The 25,223-nt window shown below is 22.2% G+C and overlaps 7 protein-coding genes across 7 annotated transcripts; 4 read left to right on the top strand and 3 right to left on the bottom strand. All coding sequences in view use genetic code 6, as the record gives it.

Annotated features, from left to right (window-relative positions):
- Positions 1 to 197: 197 nt before the first annotated feature.
- TTHERM_00630480 (hypothetical protein) lies at positions 198 to 3,312 on the bottom strand (the record flags this gene model as incomplete). The annotated part of the gene is made up of 7 exons (XM_001022772.2): positions 198 to 598; positions 724 to 958; positions 1,159 to 1,425; positions 1,532 to 1,654; positions 1,897 to 2,397; positions 2,668 to 2,808; positions 2,971 to 3,312. The coding sequence occupies 7 exons, from the start codon at positions 3,310 to 3,312 to the stop codon at positions 198 to 200; spliced, it is 2,010 nt and encodes a 669-aa protein (XP_001022772.2).
- A 1,426-nt stretch (positions 3,313 to 4,738) lies between these two features.
- TTHERM_00630490 (ciliary basal body-associated B9 protein) lies at positions 4,739 to 6,726 on the top strand (the record flags this gene model as incomplete). Its single annotated transcript, XM_001022773.2, has 9 exons — positions 4,739 to 4,746; positions 4,806 to 4,870; positions 4,957 to 5,017; positions 5,085 to 5,207; positions 5,266 to 5,384; positions 5,450 to 5,527; positions 5,588 to 5,911; positions 5,977 to 6,111; positions 6,161 to 6,726. The coding sequence occupies 9 exons, from the start codon at positions 4,739 to 4,741 to the stop codon at positions 6,724 to 6,726; spliced, it is 1,479 nt and encodes a 492-aa protein (XP_001022773.2).
- A 3,207-nt stretch (positions 6,727 to 9,933) lies between these two features.
- On the top strand, positions 9,934 to 11,441 carry TTHERM_00630500 (calmodulin 1; the record flags this gene model as incomplete). The annotated part of the gene is made up of 3 exons (XM_001022775.3): positions 9,934 to 10,054; positions 10,777 to 11,039; positions 11,376 to 11,441. The coding sequence occupies 3 exons, from the start codon at positions 9,934 to 9,936 to the stop codon at positions 11,439 to 11,441; spliced, it is 450 nt and encodes a 149-aa protein (XP_001022775.2).
- A 1,628-nt stretch (positions 11,442 to 13,069) lies between these two features.
- Positions 13,070 to 16,198, top strand: TTHERM_00630510 (hypothetical protein; the record flags this gene model as incomplete). Its single annotated transcript, XM_001022776.1, has 1 exon — positions 13,070 to 16,198. One exon carries the CDS (start codon positions 13,070 to 13,072, stop codon positions 16,196 to 16,198), a length of 3,129 nt encoding a protein of 1,042 aa, XP_001022776.1.
- Positions 16,199 to 18,001: 1,803 nt separating this feature from the next.
- TTHERM_00630530 (hypothetical protein) lies at positions 18,002 to 19,798 on the top strand (the record flags this gene model as incomplete). The annotated part of the gene is made up of 10 exons (XM_001022778.2): positions 18,002 to 18,144; positions 18,255 to 18,341; positions 18,491 to 18,580; positions 18,676 to 18,765; positions 18,869 to 18,958; positions 19,016 to 19,105; positions 19,198 to 19,287; positions 19,351 to 19,434; positions 19,493 to 19,582; positions 19,645 to 19,798. The coding sequence occupies 10 exons, from the start codon at positions 18,002 to 18,004 to the stop codon at positions 19,796 to 19,798; spliced, it is 1,008 nt and encodes a 335-aa protein (XP_001022778.2).
- Positions 19,799 to 20,704: 906 nt separating this feature from the next.
- On the bottom strand, positions 20,705 to 22,278 carry TTHERM_00630539 (PB1 domain protein; the record flags this gene model as incomplete). The annotated part of the gene is made up of 2 exons (XM_001471399.2): positions 20,705 to 20,871; positions 20,934 to 22,278. The coding sequence occupies 2 exons, from the start codon at positions 22,276 to 22,278 to the stop codon at positions 20,705 to 20,707; spliced, it is 1,512 nt and encodes a 503-aa protein (XP_001471449.2).
- A 2,548-nt stretch (positions 22,279 to 24,826) lies between these two features.
- Positions 24,827 to 25,114, bottom strand: TTHERM_000630538 (hypothetical protein; the record flags this gene model as incomplete). Its single annotated transcript, XM_012799392.1, has 2 exons — positions 24,827 to 24,852; positions 24,922 to 25,114. The coding sequence occupies 2 exons, from the start codon at positions 25,112 to 25,114 to the stop codon at positions 24,827 to 24,829; spliced, it is 219 nt and encodes a 72-aa protein (XP_012654846.1).
- Between the last annotated feature and the right edge of the window lie 109 nt (positions 25,115 to 25,223).

Below are 25,223 nucleotides of genomic sequence, written 5' to 3'. Positions count from 1 at the left end.
TTAATTTACAAAGTGTTTATAGACTTCACTCTTAGAATTCAAAAACGGATAAAAGTAATTAGAAATTATAGGAATAAATTTAATCATTATGTTATAAAATGAGTTTTAATTTCGAAGAGAATTAAAATTTTAATAATATTTTATTAATTTTAAAATAAAACATGGAATTTACTTATTTACTTTTTAATATAATGGATTCAAATTAATTTTTATTTGAAAAATGAATGTTTATTTTATGATAATCTAGAATTTGTATTTGCAGTAGTGGGCCTTCCAGAAAAGGGTCTTTGTTATTAATTAAAAAAATCTAATTATGAAGAATACTTAGAAATAGCAGATTCTGGTCTGCTTATAGCCTTGGCACTTTGAACTCTTGAGTAAGTAGGCATTTTCATAGGGGTATATTACTATCTCTCTATTGAATCTGGTTCTTTTTTACTAATACCCCAATTTGGATCTTCTAAGATCTATTTATTGAATTTTTCAATTACCAGATTGAGGTTTTACTATTATCTTTTTTGTCCGTTTTTAATGTTTAAACCTAACTCTTATAAGTCTTCATTTATTAACTCTTATTAGCTCATTTAGGGTGATATTACTATTAATTAAATGCGTAATTAAAAATTATTTAAACTAAACACAAAACAGTCATCAAGCAACAATTAAAATTGTAACAAGAAAAAAATATATATACATTATCAATTAAAATCATGATTTAATTACCATTCGATTATCTAATGTTCTATTTTTAATTGTAAAATTTTATTTTATCTTGAATTTACACTCCAACTGCTGTCTATTTATTCTCATTTTTTTCTTGTTTTTATACCTTTTTTACTGATTAAATAGAGCGATTGCTGGCAGTGATTGGAAGCAATTAGCTAGAAGTAGGCTTTAATACAGGAGGTTCATCAGACAACATCATAAGCAAAGCATCTTTATTTATGATATTCATTCCCTAGTTAATTCAGTCAGTAAAAAAGCTTAATAAATAGTTAAAGATTTGAAAAAAAATACTCAAATATACAAATTTAATTTTATGTATTAAAAATAGTCCAATCTATTAATTTTAAATTCTAAGGGATCTTTTTTTCTTTTCAACCTTACTATGAGTAAACATAAAATGAAGATTAATAATTAAAAAAAAAATATTTTTACAGCTGATTAAGGTTTTACATTTCTTTTCAATTTATTTGAAGATTTTTGTGAACTATGTTCTGATAACTCAATTATTTAGTTTGCTTTATCATTTATGTCTACTTTTGCTTGTCGAATATTTTAAATGTACTTCGGTACTGGCCTGTTAGGTTGTTCAGAAACTAACTCATCATATTATTTCTTTGTCATCTAATTATCTTTCGTTTTAAACTCACTTCCGATTTTCTTGTGACCAGTTTAAAATAAAACCTTAACTCCTTCATTAGGCTTTATAGTTTGTTAAAAAATGTCTTATTTTATGCATTTTTGTATTATTTTGTATTTAAAAAAAAACTTTGGATCAAATAAATTAGGTAAAACTTTGGTTTATTACATTTAATACTTCATGCAGAGGTGGTTATTTATGAAACTCTTAAAGCATGGCAGCACTTAGGTTTTCTTTCTTCTTTTTTATGAACTCATTAACTAGTTTGACAGGGCTAGATAGTATTTACGTCTTTTTGTTAAGATGGAGTTTTTAGTTTGAATAAATAAATTTCAATAAATGCTTAATTAAAATTTTCTCATAAACTAAAATTGAAAAAATTAGTAATTTCAAAAACGAAACAATATTTTCCAAGAATATAAAATGAATTTAATAGTAATGTAAGAATTGATTTTCATATACTTTAGTTAATAATTAATTAATTAAACGAATCTTTTATTTATAAAATATTTTATTTCTAATTAACATTTTACCTCTAATGGGACTGGCTTTACTATATCAGATTATTGTTTGCCTTTACTTTCAAGGATAGCTAAATCATTAGGCAGATTTTCTTACCTATTTTTATTCAAAAAGATCACATTTCCATCATAATCTTAAGTAAATTCTTTGTTTTTTAGTTGTCTTTATTATTCTTTTTTTCTCTCATCTACCTCGAGTTCTTCTTACAGCATTTTTTACTTTCTTGCTTACTCAATTTGCCTTTCTTTGTCTTTTTTTTCTCTTAAATCTCTTAGCTTTTCTGATATTGGGTCATCTTACTCTTCCTTTTTCTTTCTTTCATACTCAACATCATCCCCAACATAAACGACTTAAAACTCTTCTTTTTTTTGAGATGCTTGTTACTAACCTTCTTAATCTTCTACATTTATATTATCAATATTTGGGAGAGCAGATCTACTTAAACTGTTCATGGACTATCCTAAGAGTTAGCTGGCTGTCATAATTTTTTTAATTTTTTTGATTGCTGAAATCTATATTTAAAAAAATAAATTTAACTTAAAAATAATTCATTTTACCTTTATCTATTTATTTATTTAGTATAGCTTTATAATAAATATTTTTTTAGTCTTAAAAAGTTTTTAAACATTTTAATATAAATTGATAGTCTATGTTTTATAATTAATTATATTTATAAATGTTAGCTATTTCTTTAATTTGTATGTATTATAATTAAGATCTATAAAAAAAGATATATGAATTCATTTTAAATTATAGATATTAACTTTAAAATGCATACTTACTTTGGATACTTTAGAGATAGATGAAATCCTACTATAATTACTTTTTGTTTCACTTTAATCGTCATTTTCTACTTCTGGGTATATAATCTTATACTCAGTTTTTGCACTCAAGCATGATCTGCTATCTAACTTTTTATTAGGCTTTTATAATAAAACAATTTTTTAACATTATCAAAATTTATTATGCTTATTTAAATGTATAATTTGCTCCATTTTAGATTTATATAATGAACTTTACTAAATACTTAAAATGCTTTTTGCTTTGCTTATTTAAATATTTCAATAAATCTTAAATTTATTTACTGGTTCCATCTCTTGGGTAAGTTAATTTTTAATACTTTCTTAATTTTCCCCTGGATCATGACTAAGATGGTCTTAAAGAAGCATATTATATGTCCATCTACACAAATCTTCTGCTTCATAAAAAGGCGATCTTTCAAGTAAATATTTATCATATAATATATTGGCTCCACATGTCACTAAGTGGTCAATAACACGCGAAACTTGTTAGCAAGATTAAAATGATAAAATTTAATTTTCATAGAAAAACTATTCATTGTAGACTTAATTAAAATTGCTTTTTGGAGTTCCATATGGACTTATTGATAAAACAGAATTCTTTGGAGTTCCTGGAGAACTACTCATGATAAAATCTAACTAACTAAGTAACTAGCTAACTAAATTACTTACTATTTGCTTATTTTTTTGCTATTTATGATTGATATTAATAATAACTTACTAAGTATTGTATGTATGTATAAAGCAGTAATTTATCTTTGGCAAACAAACAAGAAATTAAATTGCTAAAGGATTTGAAACTATAATTATATTGATTTTACAGTAAATTTTAATGATAAATAATAATCTAACAATTTAAATAGCAAACAGTTGATTTAGAAAGACTGACAGATACTAGGTAAATATAAATGTAATTATCAATTTTTATATTATTTATAACTTAAATTTTCAAATATATTTTAATTTTCAAAATTGAAATGTTATTTTTAGGTGTTTTTATTGATATAACTTAAAAAAATAAATTATAATTCTTAAATTATAAAAAATTATTAGGTTTTAAAATAAAAATTATTTTCTATTTGTTGAAAAATAAAAATAGTAATTACTATCTAATTCTACTTGGATTATTTTTCAATGAATTAAAAACTTAAAAATTTAGAATTTCATTTATTTAATCTAACTAATAAATTAGTATATTTATAATAAATTAAATGATATTTTAGTAGCTGAAATCTAATACACTATTTATTTGGTAACTACTTTGAAGAAAAATATTTTAAATTAATACAAAATAAATCTGAACAAATAAATAAATAATTTAAAAATATTTCAAAATATCAAATAAAATTAATATCATAAATCTCAAAACTATTAAATTAAATATTTTAAATTTGCTAATTTAAAAATAGAAAGAAAAAAAAAAGGACTTTTAATATAATTTAAAAATGTATTTATTATTAATTTAAGATATTATTAAATTGTTTTTTAAAACTAAAATATTTTTAAAAGAAGTATTTATAGATTTTTATTTATTAGAAATATCAATTTAATCATTAAAAAATTATGAAATTATGTATTCACATTTTACAAAAAATATAATTTATTGATTGATTGTTAAGTTTTTTATTTATTTGAAATATCCTCAAATGTTAAAAGTATTTATTGCACTTTTATTTGATATCTTTGAAAATTTGATTTAAATATATTCATTCTTTCAACCTCCTAATATTTGTTTTAAATAATGAATTATTTATAATTTAGAAGATTGAGAATAAAGATAAAATAGAATTTTTTTTTCAATAAGCTTTTAAAAGGTTTTAAATTTTATACAAATGATCTAAAAATTTTAATTTGTAGATGTTTAATTTAAATAAATTTGATGATGTTTGTGGATTCTTAATTAGTTAATAAATAAATTAGTTAATTATTTATTTAGATCTTTGCAAACAATAAAAATTTGAAATTTGATATTAATTATTCAGTAATTATAAAAATTGTATATAAATACTTTAAATAGGAATAAGTGAATATTGATTATTTATTAGTAGTAAAAATGATAGGGTAAAATAAATGAATTTAATACAATTATGATAATTAAATTCAATATATTTATAAAATAGCAATAACGAAGTTAGAGCGAACCTCATAGGTGACGGATTTTAGAAGACCCCAAAAAGAAACGGATGTAATACCAATTGATTGATTGATTGATTGATTGTTTGATTTATTTATTTATTTATTTTAAATATATTTAAAAATCATAATGAATAGATGTTAGAATGAATGTTATTGGAGAGATTTCTCAAGCTATTAACTTTGACAATGATAACCTGTATGTATAAATTAATGATAAATTAACAGGATCGATCAGCTATATTTTATTTATTTATCCACTATAGTTATATTGAATGGGAGTTTTTTTTACCTCCTCACTGGTAGCCAGATTATGAGGATTTGCAAGAAAATATGCCAATTTTATCAGGACACATTAGCGAAGATATGAAAAGGGATTGGAATTTTTTGTAAATATCTAAATTTAATTAATTAGCTATTTCATAATTGTTAAATATATTTAATTAGCTCATCCATAACCCAAATAGCTTCTCCTATTTAATTAAAAAACAAAGATGGTTAAAACGAACTCATAACTAACTTCTGCTTCCCATTTGATATTTAGGTTTAAACTAAACAATAAACATGTAAATCTATCTTATTAATTATTTTAGAGTATTAAAGAAATTAATTATATTTATTCAAATATTAGTTGAAGAATTATCCAAATTCCCTATATTATTCCTTACATTAAGTTCAATAGATTCATGGGGTAGAAAAACCCTTTAAGGTAAATATATGAATTATTCTAATTGCATTTATCAATGTTATTTTTTCAATTATCATTAAGGATACACATATTGTGAAGTTCCAAGAAAACCAGGATACCATGAAATAACTGTTAAAGCTTGGGCTCCTGCTTAAAGTATTTACTAAAAAGTACATGAGTTTTTCCTAGGAGGACAAACTAAGCTTTATGATATAAAAAAAATAGCTTAGAATTCAATTTTAAATGATGAAGTAAATAAATATCTTTTAGATAATTAAAAAGCTCTAAATAAATATTAAATACTAACTATTAACAGAATACATAAAGCGCTATTGATAGATTTAATCTAACTACTGAGAGTAAAGGAGCTGTTAAATTAATATTTAATGTTGCATTTTAGTCAAAGTAATTAATTATAAATGATGTCAAAAACAAATATTTAGTTAGTTATTAAATCATGTTTAAATTAGAAAACGTAAAGAAGAATAAACTGCCATTTACCATGCAAAAAGATTAAATCTCAAAAAGTAATAATAAAAGTTAATAGATCCATCTGAAATCGATTAGCAAGGATAACAAGATAACTCTTATGCACCTGTTATAAAGTAATATTTTTTATCAAGTTAATATATTTTAATTACAATAATTAAAAAGAAACGAGTATACAACTTCACTAAGATATACTACGTAGAAATTAAATTGATATTTATGATTATGCTTAAACAATTAAATTGTTTTATCAACTAATTAACTAACTAACTAACTTATTCTATTAAAATTCTTTAAAATTATTGTATATTATTGTAAAATTTATTTATTTATCCAAATAAATATTTATTTTGTTAGTATTTTGTTTATCATTAACAAATTTTAGTTTTAAAAAATAAAATAATAGCAAAAAATAATAAATAAAATTAATTTATGTTATATAAAATTTGATTAAATAATATAAAAAAAAAAAATTTATTTTTTATTTTATTAATTTTTCAATTTAAATAAGATATCTTAGAAGATTCGTAGAAATATTAAAATTAATTATTATTGATATTATTTAGTAATTCGTTGAAAATCAACTATTTTATATTATTAAAAAGACCAAAGAGTAAAATGATATTTAGATAATTTGGTGCATTTTAAAGTAAAATTTAATTCTGCTTTTCTTCAAGCTCTCGTGGTTTTTTGAGAAGCGGTATAGGCTATAGTATAGATAATATTCCTGAATATGTGGATAAAGCTATTCAAAATTAATAAGTTATAGATAATTTACAAAATTTGACAGATAAATATTTAATTGCAATTAGTAAGAATGACAAATAGTCTATATAGTAATTAACTAAAAAGAGTTTATGTGAAAAAACTAATTAGTGGATTGATGAAGTTTCCAAAAAGGGAGAGAGCTTTTAGCTATTAGGTACAGATAATCAAAGTGTTTCTCTTTAATGTTTCACAAGTTATAGCTATATTTATGGATTGGCAAATAACTTGGATAACAAATAGTTCGAATCTCACTCAATTTATAATTTAAATAAAAACTTTTTGGTGAAAAGGTTGTTATTCATAGAGGGTTTTAAAGCTCACCAATTATTAACAAAGAAATCTATTTTAGTAGAAGCATTTGTATACAACACTCTTAGACTTTCAATCAAAAAAGATACTAAGCAATAATAAGGCTAATAAAATTTATAATATGCAGGTTATAAGATTTGTTTTGTTTGTGATGGAAAATACGAATAATAAACTCCCTATATATTGCTTGATAATGATAAAAAGTAATTGTACAGCCAAGAAGATAAGCAAAAGTCTTTCGAATTAAACTGTTGGAAAATAGCAGATATCAACGATTGGATATTTGGTGATCTTTAGTAATAAGATTTTTAAAAATGGGCTTTCCAAGCAGTAATGGATTAATAAAATGAATAAATAGCTGACTTAAAATCAACTTAAACAAAATGATTATCAATATTTTTATAAATTGTTTGTATATAAAATAAATTACTATAATTTAATTTATTATCAATTTTAAATATTTGATTTAAATATTTTATTAATTATTTAATATAATATAATTAAAAAGAAATTATTTTATTTTATTAAAAGCAAATATTTTATTTAGATAATTTGTTAAATAATAAAAATGATTTAATTTAATTTAAATAAATAAACTAAATTATAAATTTAAGAATATTTAATGATTTAGTTTAATTTGAAAAAAATGTAAAAATATTTTTGATATTTTAAAATATTAATTTTACTGATAATCAATCTTAATCGTGTTATAAATTATTGAAGAAATTAATTTGTTTATTAAAAATATGTTTCAAAAATATTTTTTTCTATGAATAAAAAGTAGAATTGATTTATTTATTGATTTTGATATTAAATTAATATTTATTTTTAAATGCAAACTAGTTTATTTTTCAAATTTTATGTTTAAAAAATATAATTTTTATATTAAATACGTTGTAGAATTAATCCATCAATGAATTTTTTTTATTTTATTTCAATAATCAGTAAAACTAGCCAAAATATTGCTATTTTTTTTTGCAAAAACTTTTCTAAATAGATCCAACAAAAATCCTTTTGAATGACTTGTAATAATAACATGGGTTAGGAAAGGAAGAAGGTAATTTTTTCTGGCATTTTTATAAAAAAAGGTTTATGATATGGTTGCTGTAACATATGAGAATACAGAATGAGAAATAGAAAAATCTACACTTAAGTAAAATTCAATTTTAATTTCTAAAAAGGGGGAAAAAATCTACATCACTAAATTGTTAAACTAAGCCAAGCAATTAGTCAAATGGTATTAATTAGTTTTAAATTATTATATAATAAATTTATCCTTTGTGTAAAAATACAAAGGTTAGTGTGTCTGTTTATTGTGTTTACAATTTAAAAAATAAATCTCAGGTGAAAATTTAAAATTTAATATGAGCTCTTAAAATTATAAATGTAAGTTTATCCTTTATATTTTGCAAAGTTTTTGTGGTTTTAAATTCAATTATAGAGAAACAGTTAAGCAAATAAGCATAAACAAAATTTAAAATTCTAATGTGAGCTGTAATTAATTATATAATAAATCATTTGTTAGAGAAGACAAAATATCTTTTGAGTATTATTTCAAGATATTTATTTAATTTTGCGAATACTTTTTTATTGAGATTACTTAATATAGATATTCATTTCTGCGTATTAATTTATATTAATTTAGTAATTTTTCGTTCACACTCACGTTTCTAATTTTTAAAAATTTCAGAAAGAATTTTAAATCTTTTCATGAGGGGGAATTGGCAGGAAAGATCTATAATGAAATAAAATAACAAATATTTTTACATATAAAAATAAAATTAATGAATGAAGAATCTAGTTTTAAAATGAATTGAACTCATTCTTCTATATTTAGCATGACTTATAAATAGAACTATATTATTTCGCAATTTTACAAGGCTTTCAAGTTAGTTACATTACAAACAAACTAGCAGAATTTTTTAGGTTTTTTATAAGGCATTTACTTATATGTTTTATCATACATAAGAAATTCAATTTGGCGAATTTTATACTATATGAAGCATTCATTGAAATTAAAATTTGTAGTTCCGTTTTTTTATTTTTTTGTTAGTTTTAAATGTTCTTTAAAATTGTTAATATCTAAATTGCCAGGTAGTTAATATATTAAGCTTTTTCTTAAAACTTAAATAATTTTCAACAATTCACGCTAATACAGCACTCTTAGTATAATCTCTTAAAGTCCTATCTGATAAAATGATATAATCGAATTGTAAGAAGCTTCCAGAGTTTTAGTAGTAAAAATGTAACTAAAATGAGGATGTTTCATATTTGAAGAGAAAAAAATCGAGCTAGAGAATATCTATCTATAAATAAATAAATAGAATAGAAAATAAATTTTAATAGTAAGTCGGAAGGGTTTGTCAATAATTGTTGATGAAAAAAATTAGATTGAAAATAAGTAGGAAAATAAAAAAGAAAGGAAAAGAAAAGGGCAAACAAAATCAAACTAATGTATTCAATTACATTGATTATTATTTAAGTGATGGGTTGTTCCTTATAATAAATATTAAAAATTGTCTATGCTGCATAAAAATGCCTTGTTAAGTAGGAAAAAACTGTTTATTAATTAATTAAAAAGTGGGAAATAAAAATATGATTGATTGATTGAGTCATTCATTTTTTGAAAGTAAATTACAATGCATACAAAGAGAGAAGCATGAATGAACGAACGAACTTACGAATCAAGAATAAATGAATCATTCACTCATTTATTTATTTATTTATTAATTGATTGATTGATTGTTTTTTGTTTTATTTGAAAAGAAAATAAATTTGAAAATCTTAAATATATATAAATAAAAGATTTAATATTATTATCATAAAACTCAAAAAAATAAAAAAAAAAGAAAAATTAAGAAATGGCTGATCAATTAACTGAAGAACAAATTGCTGAATTCAAGGAAGCTTTCTCCTTGTTCGATAAGGATGGTGATGGTACCATTACCACCAAGGAATTGGGTACTGTCATGAGATCTTTGGGTAAGATTCTTTTCTTTTAAACTCTCCCCTTTCGAAGAAATAACTAATTTTCTTGATCTTATTTTTTCTTCCTATTTTCTTTTTTTCTCTCCTTCAAACAAAAAATAGAACAGAGTTGTTCCTTAAGCAAAGCATCATCTAGTGCTTAGCAAACTCAATACAAAATTCATTCAATGAATATTGACTAGCAACTATTATTAAGATTTTTCGAAATAAATAGGCTTTCTTCTCCCTCCTCCTTCTTGCTTATAAATAAAAATTTCACTTTCTTATAAGCTAATAAATAAATAAAAAAACAAATAGTTATATAATATCTTCAGTCAATAAAATTTCTATACGTTTTCAAGAATATATTATACAAGGCTATTCTATTTATTTTTCCAATTAGCAACCAATCGCATAGCAAATCTTTTAAGAACATACATGAATTATACTAACATAAATAGCATTTAAGGATGCCTTCAAACATATATGCCATAAAATGGCTACATTTTCATCAAAGTAAAAGATATTTCAGGAGCATTAAACGATCATCATTTAAGAGTTGCTTATTTTTTCAATATTTTCAAACGAGTGAGGAAGAAAGCAAAAATATATTTATAAATAAATATTCATGCATGTTAAGGAGATCAGAAAAAATAATAGGAAGTTTAGAAAGATTGAAAGATATTCAACCAACTAACATGATAAATCTCATCAATCTTATAATTTTAAATAAATAGGTCAAAACCCCACTGAAGCTGAACTCTAAGATATGATTAACGAAGTCGATGCTGATGGTAACGGTACTATCGATTTCCCTGAATTCTTAAGTTTGATGGCCAGAAAGATGAAAGATACTGATACTGAAGAAGAACTTATTGAAGCCTTCAAGGTCTTCGATAGAGATGGTAATGGTCTCATTTCTGCCGCTGAATTAAGACACGTCATGACTAATCTCGGTGAAAAGCTTACTGACGAAGAAGTCGATGAAATGATTAGAGAAGTAATTTATTATTTATTTATTAAATAATCTATATTATCTAGCTTCCATTTTTTAACTTCATTAAAATTAACTAATCAACCAACATTTTTTCAGAGAACTTCAAAACTTTTAGTTAGTTAATAAGTTAGATTAGTTTTTCAAACAAATAAACATGAAATAAATTAACATATCAGCCACTACATCGCAAGCAATTTGTTAAACGAACAAATAGCTGCTCCATGGCAAAACAATAAATAAATAAATCAACACATAAAATGGAGTTTAAACAAACAAGCTTTTTAATCAATCAATAAATCAACTAACCAACTAAACTAATTTCATGTATTTAATAAATAGGCTGATATTGATGGTGATGGTCACATTAACTACGAAGAATTCGTTAGAATGATGATGGCTAAGTGAGCGTGCAAACAACTTTAAAAATAAAATATATATCATTCAATATTGAAAAACTTTACTTTTTTCATACAATTATATATAAAACTAATCAACATTAGTTGCATTTCATATCTATATATCAATTTGTATTAACGCTTACTTATTGATATTCATTCTCATTCACTCACTAACTACATAATTAGCTAGATGCTTACTTTCTTAATAATTTACTCATTTTTGTATTCTAATTTGCATACATTATTTTTACAAATAAGCAAGTAAAATAAATATTCATCTTCTTTTTCAATTTTATTTGCTTAAAAGAACTACTTCTTATCATAGCACTAACTTATGTTGATGATCAGATTCGGTTCATTTTCGTTTCTTATTAATTAATTAAATAATTCAAATTATTAAAGATGCTTGCTTGCATCATACTTTTTATTCAATTTTTAATGACTATCTATATTTGTTTTTAAATTTTTAACAACTAAATAAATTTTAAAATTGCGTAAAGCTTAAATTTTATTTAGATTAAAAACTTTATTTATTATCAATAACTTGATAAGAAAGGCAATTTTTCAATGTATAAATTTTTTTCTATTTCATGTAAATAATTGTTTAAATAGATAGTTGATGCTATAGAATAACTATTAACCTTATAATTATCTGTATTTATTGATCTTTTATTTATTAATATTCCTATTTTAAAAAAATTATCTTTTTTTTTATAATATATAATCTAAAAAAATACAAGTTAAATTTATTGATTTATACATTTCTATTTTAATTTCATGATGTTCTAATTCTAAAAAGATATTCTTCTGTATTATGTTTGTGATAAAAATACTGACATTTTCTTATTTTATCCATGTTTTTAAGTTTATAAATATGAATATTTGTAATTTTATTTTAGGATTACTATTGGATTTTAAAATTGAAGATAGATTTCTTTCAAAATTTAAAAATCAATAAAGAAAATTATTTTTTCTGACTATTTTATATTTCAAAATCTCAGAATTTCAAAAAAGAATGTTGTAATAAATTCAAAAAAAGACGATTTGATAACTCTATTGAAAGAATTGATTATATTTGATAATTTTAAAATAAATTATAAGCAATAAAGTATGGCCTATCAATCTAAATTTGTAAATTTTAGATAATAAGATGAATGAAATCAATTTGCCTCTTTTTTGAAATTTATATTTTAAATTAGTTTTTTAACATAAAAAAATATTTGCTTAATTTCATCAATGTAAGAAATAAATCATATTTAAGCAATTTTACTATTATTTGTAGTCTATCTATTACTTTTTTCTATTAGGTTAATATTTTTTCATAACAAAAAAATGTAATAGAGGAAAACATTTTGATAATAAAATGATATATTTATAAACTTAGTGCAGAAGTTAAGACAATCTTATGTGAAAAATTTTATTTAGATATTCTAATTTGGTAGCAATTAGCATATCAATCGAAATTAAAATTTAAAAAATATTCACATTTATGATAAATTCTATAGATTGATCAGATTCATAAATCAATAAATAAATAAATAAATATTTGATTATCTTTTTGATTCTAATTGATTAGTGATCAATTAAAGTAGAGACAAAACTTAAAAAGCAAACAAATAAAACAACATAGTAAGTATGAATTTATCAATCTAAAAAGTAATTCAAGATAAAGGTGATTTGATAAATGAAAAAAATACTGTTTGCTATTTAACGATAGCATTCTCTAAGTTTAATTAGGTTTCTTTATATTATTAAAAAGCTAGTAGCTTGTTTTTGCTTAATGCCTCAGATTAAAATGGAAACTTTATTCAAATTACTTAAACTGCTCAAAAAAGAATTATTTAAATGCTTAAATAACATATATTGAGTGGATTTTAGAAAAAAAAGGACTTAGAAAAATAATTATCAGGTTTGTTAAGCTTTGATAAATATAAAAGTGTTTTAAGCTTAAAAAAGTGCTTTTTATAGGGTGGTGGTAACTTTCTAAGTAACAGTAATGAAGAACTAAAACAGAAAAAAGATTAAAATATTATCGAATGGCTGGAAGAGAAAGAAGATGAAGATTAATAGAAGAGCTGCATTTATGTAAAAGATTGCATAAAAGAATTAAACGAAATGATTGCACACATGACTGAGCTTAGATCTAATACTAAGACATATTCTTATTAAAAGTTTAAGAATCTAAATTAAGCATTTTTTGAGAATCCGGAATGTCATCCACTTTTATTATAGTTTTTAGAACTCTCTGCTGATCGATTATTGTTTTACATGAATTAAGAGAAGTTTATAGTGACAGATAACTAAAAAAATGAATTTATTAAGTTGATTGATGATCAAATTCAGGTTTTATAAAGCTTCTAGCAGCATGAGCCTCTTCAAAATCATATCTTTTATTTCAAACTGATCAGATATATCTTTACTACTTCCAAATCTATTGAAACAACTTCGTAATTGATAGTAAAATCTGGTTAAACTCTTTATTAAGTACTAACTGTTGCTTATAAGTTAGATAAGGCTGCCCTAAAATAGCTCATTGATAAATGCAAGAATGCTTGCAGCTCATATAGAAATTGCAAGAAAATTGTAGGAATAATTCAATATAATGAAAATATTCTCTGCTAATTAGAAGAAAAACTATCTTTAAACTCTTTTTCAACTCAATCATCATTTTCAAGCTAAGACTACTCTAGAAAATCTACTAGTGCTTCTTCGTATAGTGACAGTATGCAAAACAGTTTTGATTAAGTGAAACAGTAGAATGCAGTTTAATATGAGCTAGAATTACAAATTAGGCATGAAAACATTGACACTAAGTCTAATTTTAGGATTTAATACTATGCTTTGATGCAAATTGATAAGCTGATTTAAAAAATGAAGGAAGATCCTGGATATCAAATTAATTAGAACAACACTTACTTTTATAAATTTATTAAAAATAATGATAACGGAATAATGAGTTATAGTGAAAGGCAATATTTTTTTAGATAGCTTGAAAATTTTGCATTTGAGAGAAATATTTTGTTGAGATATATTTCCCTTTCGATATTAATTAGATGCTATGAGCTATTTACAAAAAAATGCCCTAATTATCCTCTGCTTTAAGAGATCATTGATGCTATTTATTATAGATATTACTTTGAAGTACATCAAAAAATATACATTCTCATTTCAAAAAATAAAGATTTATTAATGTAAATAAAAAATAAAGATTCATTTGAGAAATAAAACCAATTAAAAAGCATAGCAAATTAGGCTTCAGTCATTATATTAGAATAAAACAATTAAAATAATAATAATTATTATGCAGATTAATTGGATTTCGATCAGTAATCGATGAGCTAACAAAGCTAATAGGAAGATTTGGATATGATGAGAAGTAGGATAGATTAAATAAAAAACACTTAAGACTCTTTTCTTCAAAGCAGAATTGCATGGCAAAATTATATTGACCAGCAATATAACCTGCTTTAAACTCATAAAACAAACTTTTTAGACTTATTTTCAACAGGAAATGCTGTTAAACCTATCTAATAAACCTTATTGGAACTTTATTTTAGAGTAAGAGAAGTATCAAATAAAAGAGCTATAATTGTGTAGGGAGCATCTGGATCTGGAAAAACATAATTATCATTACATATTCATTAGATTTTGATTGAACATAATAAAAAATAAATAGATTCAATGCTTAATTAAAGTAAATAATCGTAAAGTTGCATAGTCAGCTTTGGATAAAAAATGATAATATATACACCAATATTGTTGAAACTTTAAAATATGAATTTAACAAATAAACACGAATTATAGAACTTGTTTGATTCTTAGCTCTCAGAAGTAATGCAGAACCTTGAATATAAAGTGCTTATTATTGATGGCTTAAATGACTAGAACTACAATAATTTATCATAAATTTTAAAAAATCAAATCAAAGATAAGAAAAAATTTATATTCCTCATTACTTCGACAAGCAATTATCAACAAGTTTTTTTATATAATAACTGTGCAACAAAATTTCTAGAAAGTCTAGAAATAAAAATAGCTGATGTTGATGGAATCCAGTTAGAAAAGCTAACAACTTAAATACAAATGAAGCAATTTATAGATATTTACAATCAAAATCAAGAAAAATCATTTAATTACGAAACAAAATAAAAATTCAATAATTAAAAAAATTATCCTACAATTTAGAAAGATGAAATGAGTAAAAAGTTAAGAGAAGCTATCATTGGATGTTAAGATCCATTGCTTATGCAAACCCCTTTATCACTTTATCAAATTTTAACTATTTATAAATAATTTTAGGGTGCAGGAATACAAAAAATGCAAAGCTAAAGTGAAATATTTAAGAAATTCTTTATTGCTTAGTTCTATGGATCATTTAGCTACTTTTAAATAGAAAAATCACAAATTGTCAAAATTTTTGAAAAAGCTTATTTTTTCTTCTTTAAAAAAATAGTAGATTATATGCAATAACAAAATTAAAATTTTATCACTTTAGAAGCTGTGTAAAATAATATAATAAACTTACTATCTCAATACTTAAATAATATTTACAATACGAGCTACTAAAACAATCATATAAATGACTAAGAACATTTTTAAGATTTAAAGGAGTATTTCATTAATCAATTAACTAATTTCTACAATAAACAAATATTCGAAAAGCTAAATTCGTTAGTACTGCTAAATAATTAATAAATCACAGAAAGCTTAACTTTTAAGCAAGAGAGTTACTTCTATTATTTCTTGAGTTATAAATTAGAATGATGAACTTACTTACTATCTTAATATTTATATTACATTTACAATACGAGCTACTAAAACAATCATAAAAATGATTAAAAACATTTTTAAGATTTAAAAGAGTATTTCATTAACCTATTTACTAATTTCTTCAATAAACAAATATCCAAAAAGCTGAATTTGTTAGTGCTGCTAAATAATAAATAAAACACAGAAAGCTTAACTTTGAAGCAAGAGAGTTACTTCTATTATATCTTGAGTTATAAATTAAAATGACGAACTTACTTCCTACAAATAGAATAAATAAATTTGAGTTTTTTTAATTATTTAAACAGTTTTGCTTGTTTACTTTAATAAAGAAAATCTTTCCTTACAAAATTTTTTGTCTATTTAAATAAATGTTTAATAGTATTTTTATGTTTAGTGTGCTTGATTGTTTCTTTGTTTGTTTTTTGCTTATTTTTAAACCTACAGAATCTATTAAATTCTTTCTACCTAATTAAATTAAAGGATATTAAATAATTTTATACTTATCAAAATCTTTTATTCTTGTATGTTTAATTAGCTTTTTCATACTGCAGTTGGTATTTATCTATGATTGACTATTCTAAAATGTTCTTTTGTTGTTTGTTTAGAGCATCTTTTTCTATTATAAATCATAAATAAACATGATTGATTATCTATTTTTGCTGAAATGAAAGTATTGTGAGTAAAATGCTTGTGAAAAACTTTAATTTCAGTGCTATGTTATACTTTTTAAATTACTATGTCTATTTAGGATGGGAAGAAATTTAGATGAAGATTAAATTTGAAGTATCAAAGTAAAATAAAATCAACCATATTTCCATAAGAATCAAGTATTAAATAAGTAAAAATCAGTTTTAGATAAAAACCAAAAAATAAAACTTTAAGCTTTAATTTTATCTTCAAATTTAGTTGATTTAATGTTTAGAATCTGAAAAAAATAATAGAAAAATAAATAGTAGATTTCTTAAACTTTATTTTAAAATATTTGTTCATGTAAGCATGCTAAAAAAATCATATTGTAGACCAAAGAAATTAATTAATTTACATAGATTTTAAATTACTCTTTTTACATAATTCCAATCATTAAAGGTACTATTAAGCTAAAATTTATTTATTTATTTATTTTAAATATGGTAAGATTTATTTTCTCCAAGAATTTTAGAAAATATTTTCAGTTTAAAAAACATAAAAAGAAAGAGAAAATTTTATTACTTAAATTTAAGCTGATATATTTTATGAAAAGCTCATTAATTTTTATAAGTAATAAGAAAGTAAACAAAAACAATTAATTGCTTTAAATAGCAGCAGAAAGAAGTAATAAATAAATCAATAAACATGCAAAGTATTAATCATAAAATTTATCATTTAATTTATTAATCTAAATTACATGTAAAACATCATATTAAGTTCATTAGTTTTTCTAGATAATTGCGCATTTTAATGATTAGAAAAAAAAATATACGTTAATAGGATTAATAGCTCCTGCAAAGACCTTATGATGTAAATTGATTAATAATAGAAGATTTTTATGACTAAGTATTGAGTTTATATTTGCATCTATACTTAAATGTAAATTTTTACTATTTTAATTACTGCTATTGATTTCTTTTAAAACCCTTTCTTCTATTAAATGAATATAATTTTTTTTTTGCAAAAATTTTAATAAAAACAAAGATCAAAAGTTTGTTTTCAGTGATTAATAAGAATACTATTTACATTTATCAATTTAGTGTAAATTTATAACCCAATCAAAATAAGATTAAATAAATAAATAACAAGCATATATAATATAATAAATAAATGGGTTGCGTTTCTGCAAAATCAAATTGCAATTCTAACGAAAATTGTCCTTGCAAAAGAAGAAAAATGTATTTTAATGAAATTGTTTCAGTAAAAGAAATATTTAACTTGTCTAACTACACTCATTTCACTTTACCGCTCAAGTAATTTTTAAAATAATTAAAATTACATCATTTATCATTAAAAATAAAATAAATTTATTGAAAGCTTCTTTTATTTCTGTTCTAACATATTTATCATTATTCTTAAACAGATGCTATATTTAACCATAATGTATCAAAGCAATGTTGGGTGAAGTTAAGTGGCTAAAATAACTAAAAGAGTTCACTCTAGATGCAAGGTATTTAGTTATTTATTTATTGCTTTCAAAATAATTAGTTAAATAAAAAGATACAAAGAAATATTTACTAAAAAATAATAAATATTTTGTAAGCTTTATATGAAAACATGAAATATAATTTTTATAAAACTTTTTTATGTATAAATTAGTAATAAAGACATTGGCAATGAAGGCTTTGAAATGATTGCTAAATCTTTGTCATATTTTAGCCACATCTAAAAGCTGAATCTCCATTTATGGTAGAATATTATACACTCTAATTATTTGTTTATACAATAACTTTATCATGCTCTAGAATTGCTGAATAAAAATTGACATTCTTTTTTAAAAATAGTTTCAACTTTATCACAGATAAATACATGAGTAAATTTTCTAAAAACATGATCCACCTTAAGAATCTTACTCACTTAAACATTGACTTCTGGTAAACTTTTTATTGAATCAAAATATTTTTATTATTCAATTTAATTTACTCAAACCCTCCTTGTAATCAATATCCTTAATTGATTTTTATTTTTATTTTAAAGGTCAAACACAATTCAGGATTAAGGACTTATACATTTTAGTGAAGGCTTGTCATAGTTAACTAATTTAGAAGAACTTTAGTTAAATTTAAGGTATTTTTTAAAATATATTTTGTAATCCATTAAACTTTAAATTATTTTTAATCTTAGCAACACTTCTATAACTCATGTTGGGTCTAACAAATTAGGAGAAGCTCTCAAACACCTTACAAAATTATCTAGTCTCAAGCTATGCATTGCGTATTAATTAATTTATAAATTAAATGTTGAGATATGTTAAGCTTGATAAATTGAATGGCTATTTATTAATCTATTTTTAATTATGAATATAGCTAGAATCAACTTAAAGAAGAAGGTGTCTTGCAACTAAGCGAGGCTATTAAGACTCTTAAATCTCTCAAATTCCTCCAGATTGACTTATTGTAATTATTTATTTATTAGCTAAGAATTCTAGTGAATTCCTAATTTTTAATTTTTATTCACAGTGACTGCAATTTGAAGTCAATAGATTAACTCACCAGCTCATTTAAAGTTACACAAAATATTCAAAACATCAATCTTAACTTAGGGTAATTCATTTTAATCGTAACCAAATCAATAAATTTATAAATTCATTTGTAAAATTAGTCAAAACAAATTATCAAACAGCGATATCAGAAAATTGAATGAATAATTATGCAAAATAAACTCGCTTGAACAGATCTTTTTAAAACTAAAGTAGAGATTTTCTTTTAAAATAAATTGACTTTTAAATAAACTCATTATTTTTCATTTAAAAGAAACATAGAAATCGACTAAACAGACGACATTGTTATGCTGAGAGCTTTCCCCAATTTAAAATAAAAGGAAATATTAACCAACACTATTGATACTGATAGTGATGATGATGAATGTGAAACTAAATCTTCTTCTCCACAAAGTTCTGAAAATTGAATAACTATTTTTCTAAAAAATAAATAAATAAACAAACAAACAAATAAACAAATAAATTAAGAATCTCTTATCTTATCCTCAACATATAAACAACTATTTACTTATAATAACTGTTTACATTAATTTTCTGCTATTATCACCATTATAATAGATATACCATTAAAAAATACTTTGAGAAATAAATAATTATCTTAATAAAAACTTATACAAAAATATAAATTAATTAATTAATTATAAACATGAATTAAACTTAGCTAGCAATAGCATTTAATCAAATATGTACAAATTAATAAAAATTTAAAGTGAAATAACTATATAAAATACATATTTATACAATTTATATTCAAATAACTTAATTTATTATTTTATTTATAAAAAATATATCTTTCTTTGAAACAAGTTTCATATTTTAAACTCGATATTTAAAAAATAGAAATATAATTAAAATTTATCCAATAAACTAACTAACCTAAAAAATTTATTCTAAATGATAAATATTATATTTAATTTCTACTCTTTTACAAATTTTAAATAATACTTTTAATCTACGTTATGGTTTGGAGTTATTATCATGAATAATAAACTTTGATCATAAAATCTCACCATTAATTCAAATTCTAAATCTTTAAAAAATTGTTGTCATAAAATTTTGTTTTGTCAAATATTTAATTTAATAAAATGACTTTAAAAATGAATTGGTTTAAAATGAAAGCAAATAAGCTTACAGAATACTTATAAATATTAATAGACAACAAAATTAATAAGTAATTATTTATTTATTTATTATTTTTATATAATAGTAATTTATTTATTTGTTTATTAAAAAATATTTAACTTATTTTTCATACTTTTTATAATGAATTGATTTATTAATTTATAAATTAATTATTCAGTGTATTAAAATGATCAAAACTTTTAGTTGTCTATGTAGATATTAAGTAGCTATTCTAAAGGAAGTTTCTCATGATTGTCCAATTTAACAAATTCAATATACTTTTTAATATCACCACCTAAAATTTCTTTCATTTGCTTTGCAATGTCTAATATTTTGCTGTTCACTTTTCCATTGTTTTCTGTTTGTTTTTTAAAAATTGTTTTAATATTTAATTAATTCAATAATAATTCAAAAAATTACATGGATCACTTATTGAGATAGAAGGTCTTTGATTTTGTTAGTTATTTTGAGAAGCAGCATTGTTATCGCCTTAAACAATAGATTCTTCTTAGACTACTAATGTGTACCTCACTTTAGGACCAAAGTTGATTGTGGGCTTTTCAGGTATTTCTTGAACGAGGCTCCATATTTCTTGGTATTTATTTGGTTTCAAAGGAGCTTCCAAAGGAATTTAAATCTCGATAACACCTTAGGGTTTAAGTTATTCCAATTCAATTTTTTAGTCTTTGTGAGGTCCTTGCAAGCACTTAAAGTATGTGTATTTAGGCCATGATGTTATTCCACTATTTTCAATCTTGAAGCTCCATACATAAGGACTTCCAACTTCTACCTTTAGTTCTGCAGGAGGATCAGTCTTAAGCATAGCTCTTGGCTTTTTCTTTTCTAAGTCAGATTGATATAGGGAATCATTTATCTGTGAAGAATTTAACTTGGAATTTGAGTCTGATTATTTGATAAAATCTTCTTTTCTTTCTTCCAATTTATCGTCGATTTACATTAAATTATTATTCAATTAATTCAATTTATTCATATAATCTTGTGAAGAAATGCCTCTTTACTCTTAATCATTCTTAGGGACTAGGTTATAGTTACTCAAAAGAATTTTAATTTTTTATTCGACCACATCTTCAATCATCTTTTTAAGCTCGTCTAAAGTTAATTAAATTTTTTAAGATGAGTTTAATTCTAATACTTTTTAATTTTCTTGGTCTTTTTGCTATAATATTTAATCTTATATGTTATTTAATCCAGCATCAGAATTTCTCTTGCTACTTTATTATTTTATTTCTTAGTTTTGTTTTTCTTTTTGCTCTTGCTCTAACTCTAAATTATTTTATTATTTAACTGGATCTGCTTATTCTCTAGAAAGCTCATTTTATCTATTCTGGTTCTATTCAGCAATCTGATCTTCTTTATTTTAATCTTTGTTTATGACAACGCTCTCATTTAAATCTTCCTCTGCATCTTTTTTAGAGAATTAAATGATTCTAGACTAGCTCATTTCATCACTTAAATTCTTTAAAACATACTAATCAAGAGCTGGTTTAGTAGATTTAACTATTTTTATTTTCATAGAATTTATATTATTTTCCTTGAAAAAGCCAATTGCTGCTTCAAAATCTTCCTATGACTCTAATCCAATCCAATCTTTGTCGCTATCTTCATATTTAAAAGTGTATTATTCAGGTAATTTCTAAGAAAAGATGGTTCTTATCACAAAAAGAAGCTCATCAAAGCTATTTAATCCTTAAGGAAGTTTATGAATTTTCTTGCCTAGAAATGCTTTAAAATTCATTGTGTTCATTGATTGATTACTTATTTATTTATTACTATTTTGATAACTAAAATTTGCTTTTTTTATATGCTCTAGTTTTTAAAATTTTCAATTTATATTAATTATTAAAAAAATTTGCCAATAATCTTTTAAAGTTAATTAATACTAATGACTTTTGATAAAAATTGCATTTTTCTATCATAGAAACAAAGCTATTTTCCTTCAATTTAATTGAAAAGATTAATTTTTAAATCACTTATTTTTTCATTAGAATCAAATAAGAATTTCTTAATCAATTGATGTCTCCATGAAAATAATGCAAAAGAAATTAAAAATCTATTTCATTTGTCTTCTATTCAAAGAATATATATAATTAATTAATTAATTAAATAACTTCATTCTATTTTCATTGATACTGGCATGCATCCCTACTCTGATTCGAAAATTATATAGCGTCTATTGCAATCAAATTACAGTAATTTAATTAAAGCCCATTTTTAGTTTAGACATATTTGCTTTATAAGTTAATTTTTAATTTCACAAAATGCTATTTTAATAAATTAATAGTCTTAGTATTAATAGGATAGTTTTACACAACAAAAATGGTTTAATTAATTTGGTAATTAAATTTTTACTAACAATTAGAATTATTTTTTTATAAATGTAATGATTAAAAAAATATATAATATACCATATATTATCACTTATTATAATTAAAGAATTTTTAGAAAGTGTTTGATCAAATTTAAATTAAATGAATTTAGTATATAAAACAAAAAATCATTAAATATTTCTTCCCTCCCTTGGTCTTTCTTAAAATTATTTTCTGGCTTTAATAATAACTAAAAGTTGATAATTTCAATTTTAAATACAGAGTATGTTCTTATAAGTTAATATTAAATTTTAAAATGCAGTTTTTAATATAGGTTTATTTATAAAGTCATGCATTCCAGACTCTATGCATTGATTATAATCTTCCTATCCTACATAAGAGGTGCAAGCAATTATAAGAGGGATGTTATTATACTGCTAACTTTTATAAAATTGAATTATTTCTTAAACTGTTTCGTAGCCGTTTTTAACTGGCATTTCTATGTCCATCAAGATCATTTGAGGTGAATGGCAGCAATTTTAAAAGAATTGAGATTTAATGAACTAAATAGCTTAATTACCCTCTGAAAACAAAACAATTTCAAATTGAAATTATTAAATAATTTTTTACATCGCATATAAATTGAATTGGTTATCATCAACTATCATTATTTAAGGGCATCTACATTTTATTTTTTTGTTCTAATTAAATTCAAAAATTTAATCAAGTTATTATTAAACGGTTTATTTTTTTTCATTTTTATTCATTTCAGAATAATTCTCAGTGTCAGCAATTTTATTACAACTTAGTTGAGATTTTTAACTTAAACATTTTTCGAATTTTTCATTTGTAAGTGATGATGTTGTGAATTTTTAATTGGATAAAAACAATGTTTTGATTTTTTTTGAGCTTACATAAGATGTGAACCCTTCTTATTCATGTAGAGAATTATCATCTTTGATGTCTATTTGTAAATTAGAATTTTAAATCGACTTTCTTAAGGCTTAATAATTTTGATATTATATAGAAGCACGTTGTATTTTTTTACCTATACTTCCTTTATCAGATGATCCATTTTTCATTTCAGAGTCTGTGTTATTTGAAAAATTTGAGTTTGGAAATCCTAGATCATACTAGTACTAATTAAATACTTAAGCAGTGTTATTTATTTTCTTATTCTCATATGTTTAGTTTTATGAAAATATTTATTAGGTCATTTGATCAAATTTATTAGTATTCATATGGCTAACATCTTGTTTATTTTAACAAAATTATGGACTTTATAATGGACTCATATAAGTCTAATGTTTAACAGAAGCTGCATGAAGGGATTTATGTGAATTACTCTTAATCTCATTATTTTCTTCTTCCTAAAAGCTTTTATGGATTTTAATTTAAAATATTTTACCCAAATTAAGCTTTAATTATTAAGTATTTGATGTATCTTCTATCACTTAAGTAGAACTTAAATTAGAATGATCTTCCTTATATTTTCCCTTATTAATTATACTGTGCACTTCTAATTTAGAATCGTTTATAGTATTTACAATGTTATTATTTAGATGGTTATCAAAACTAATATTAAAATTACGGTCTTCTTACACAAATGCAAAAGTAGAATTATTTTATTTTTCTAAAGAGCTAATATCGTTTTCGTTAATTTAATTAGTAAGACATATTTATTATTAGTTATTTTAATTATTTGAAAAACTATTCTTCTATTCATATTATTAAGTAATTTACGAACATATTTAAATTTCAGCTGGTATTAAAGAATTTTTTGTATTTCTACTATAATAAGTCTTAATTTCATTGATTTTATCTACGTTACTATTAAAATCTTCAACTAAAATACTGAATTTAGAACCTACGCCATATTCTGATTCCACAGAAACACCTCCTTCGTATTATTCACAATTTACCAAACCTTTAGCTATAGAATTAGATATAACCAAACCTAAACCACAGCCTTGATTATTCAGTTATTCATGTTCCTTGCTATTGTATTAAATCTATTTTTTATAATTATAAATTTTTTATTTATTTATAAATTTATTTAATTTAAAAATTAATTATTTTACTTTATTACAAAAGCTGAATATTTAATTTAAGTTATCTTTAGAAATACCAATTCCACTATCTTTAACATATAGCTGGTAAATGCACTTACTGATTTACAGAAAGCCCAGTTCGATTTGTCCTGATTTAGTGAATTTCAAAGAGTTTGATAAAAAATTAAGTAAAATTTATCTAATTCTATTTGGGTCTGAGCATATAAATTAGTTAATTTTTTAATCATATATTATTATAATTTCTAAATTTTTCATTTTAGCTTATATGCTTACAAGCTTGCTACAATCTTTTAAAAGATTAATTACATTAA

The sequence above is a fragment of the Tetrahymena thermophila genome (genome assembly GCF_000189635.1).
Source record: "Tetrahymena thermophila SB210 genomic scaffold scf_8254470, whole genome shotgun sequence".
Lineage (NCBI taxonomy): Eukaryota > Ciliophora > Oligohymenophorea > Hymenostomatida > Tetrahymenidae > Tetrahymena > Tetrahymena thermophila.
This window is presented reverse-complemented; position numbering and strand designations above follow the sequence as displayed.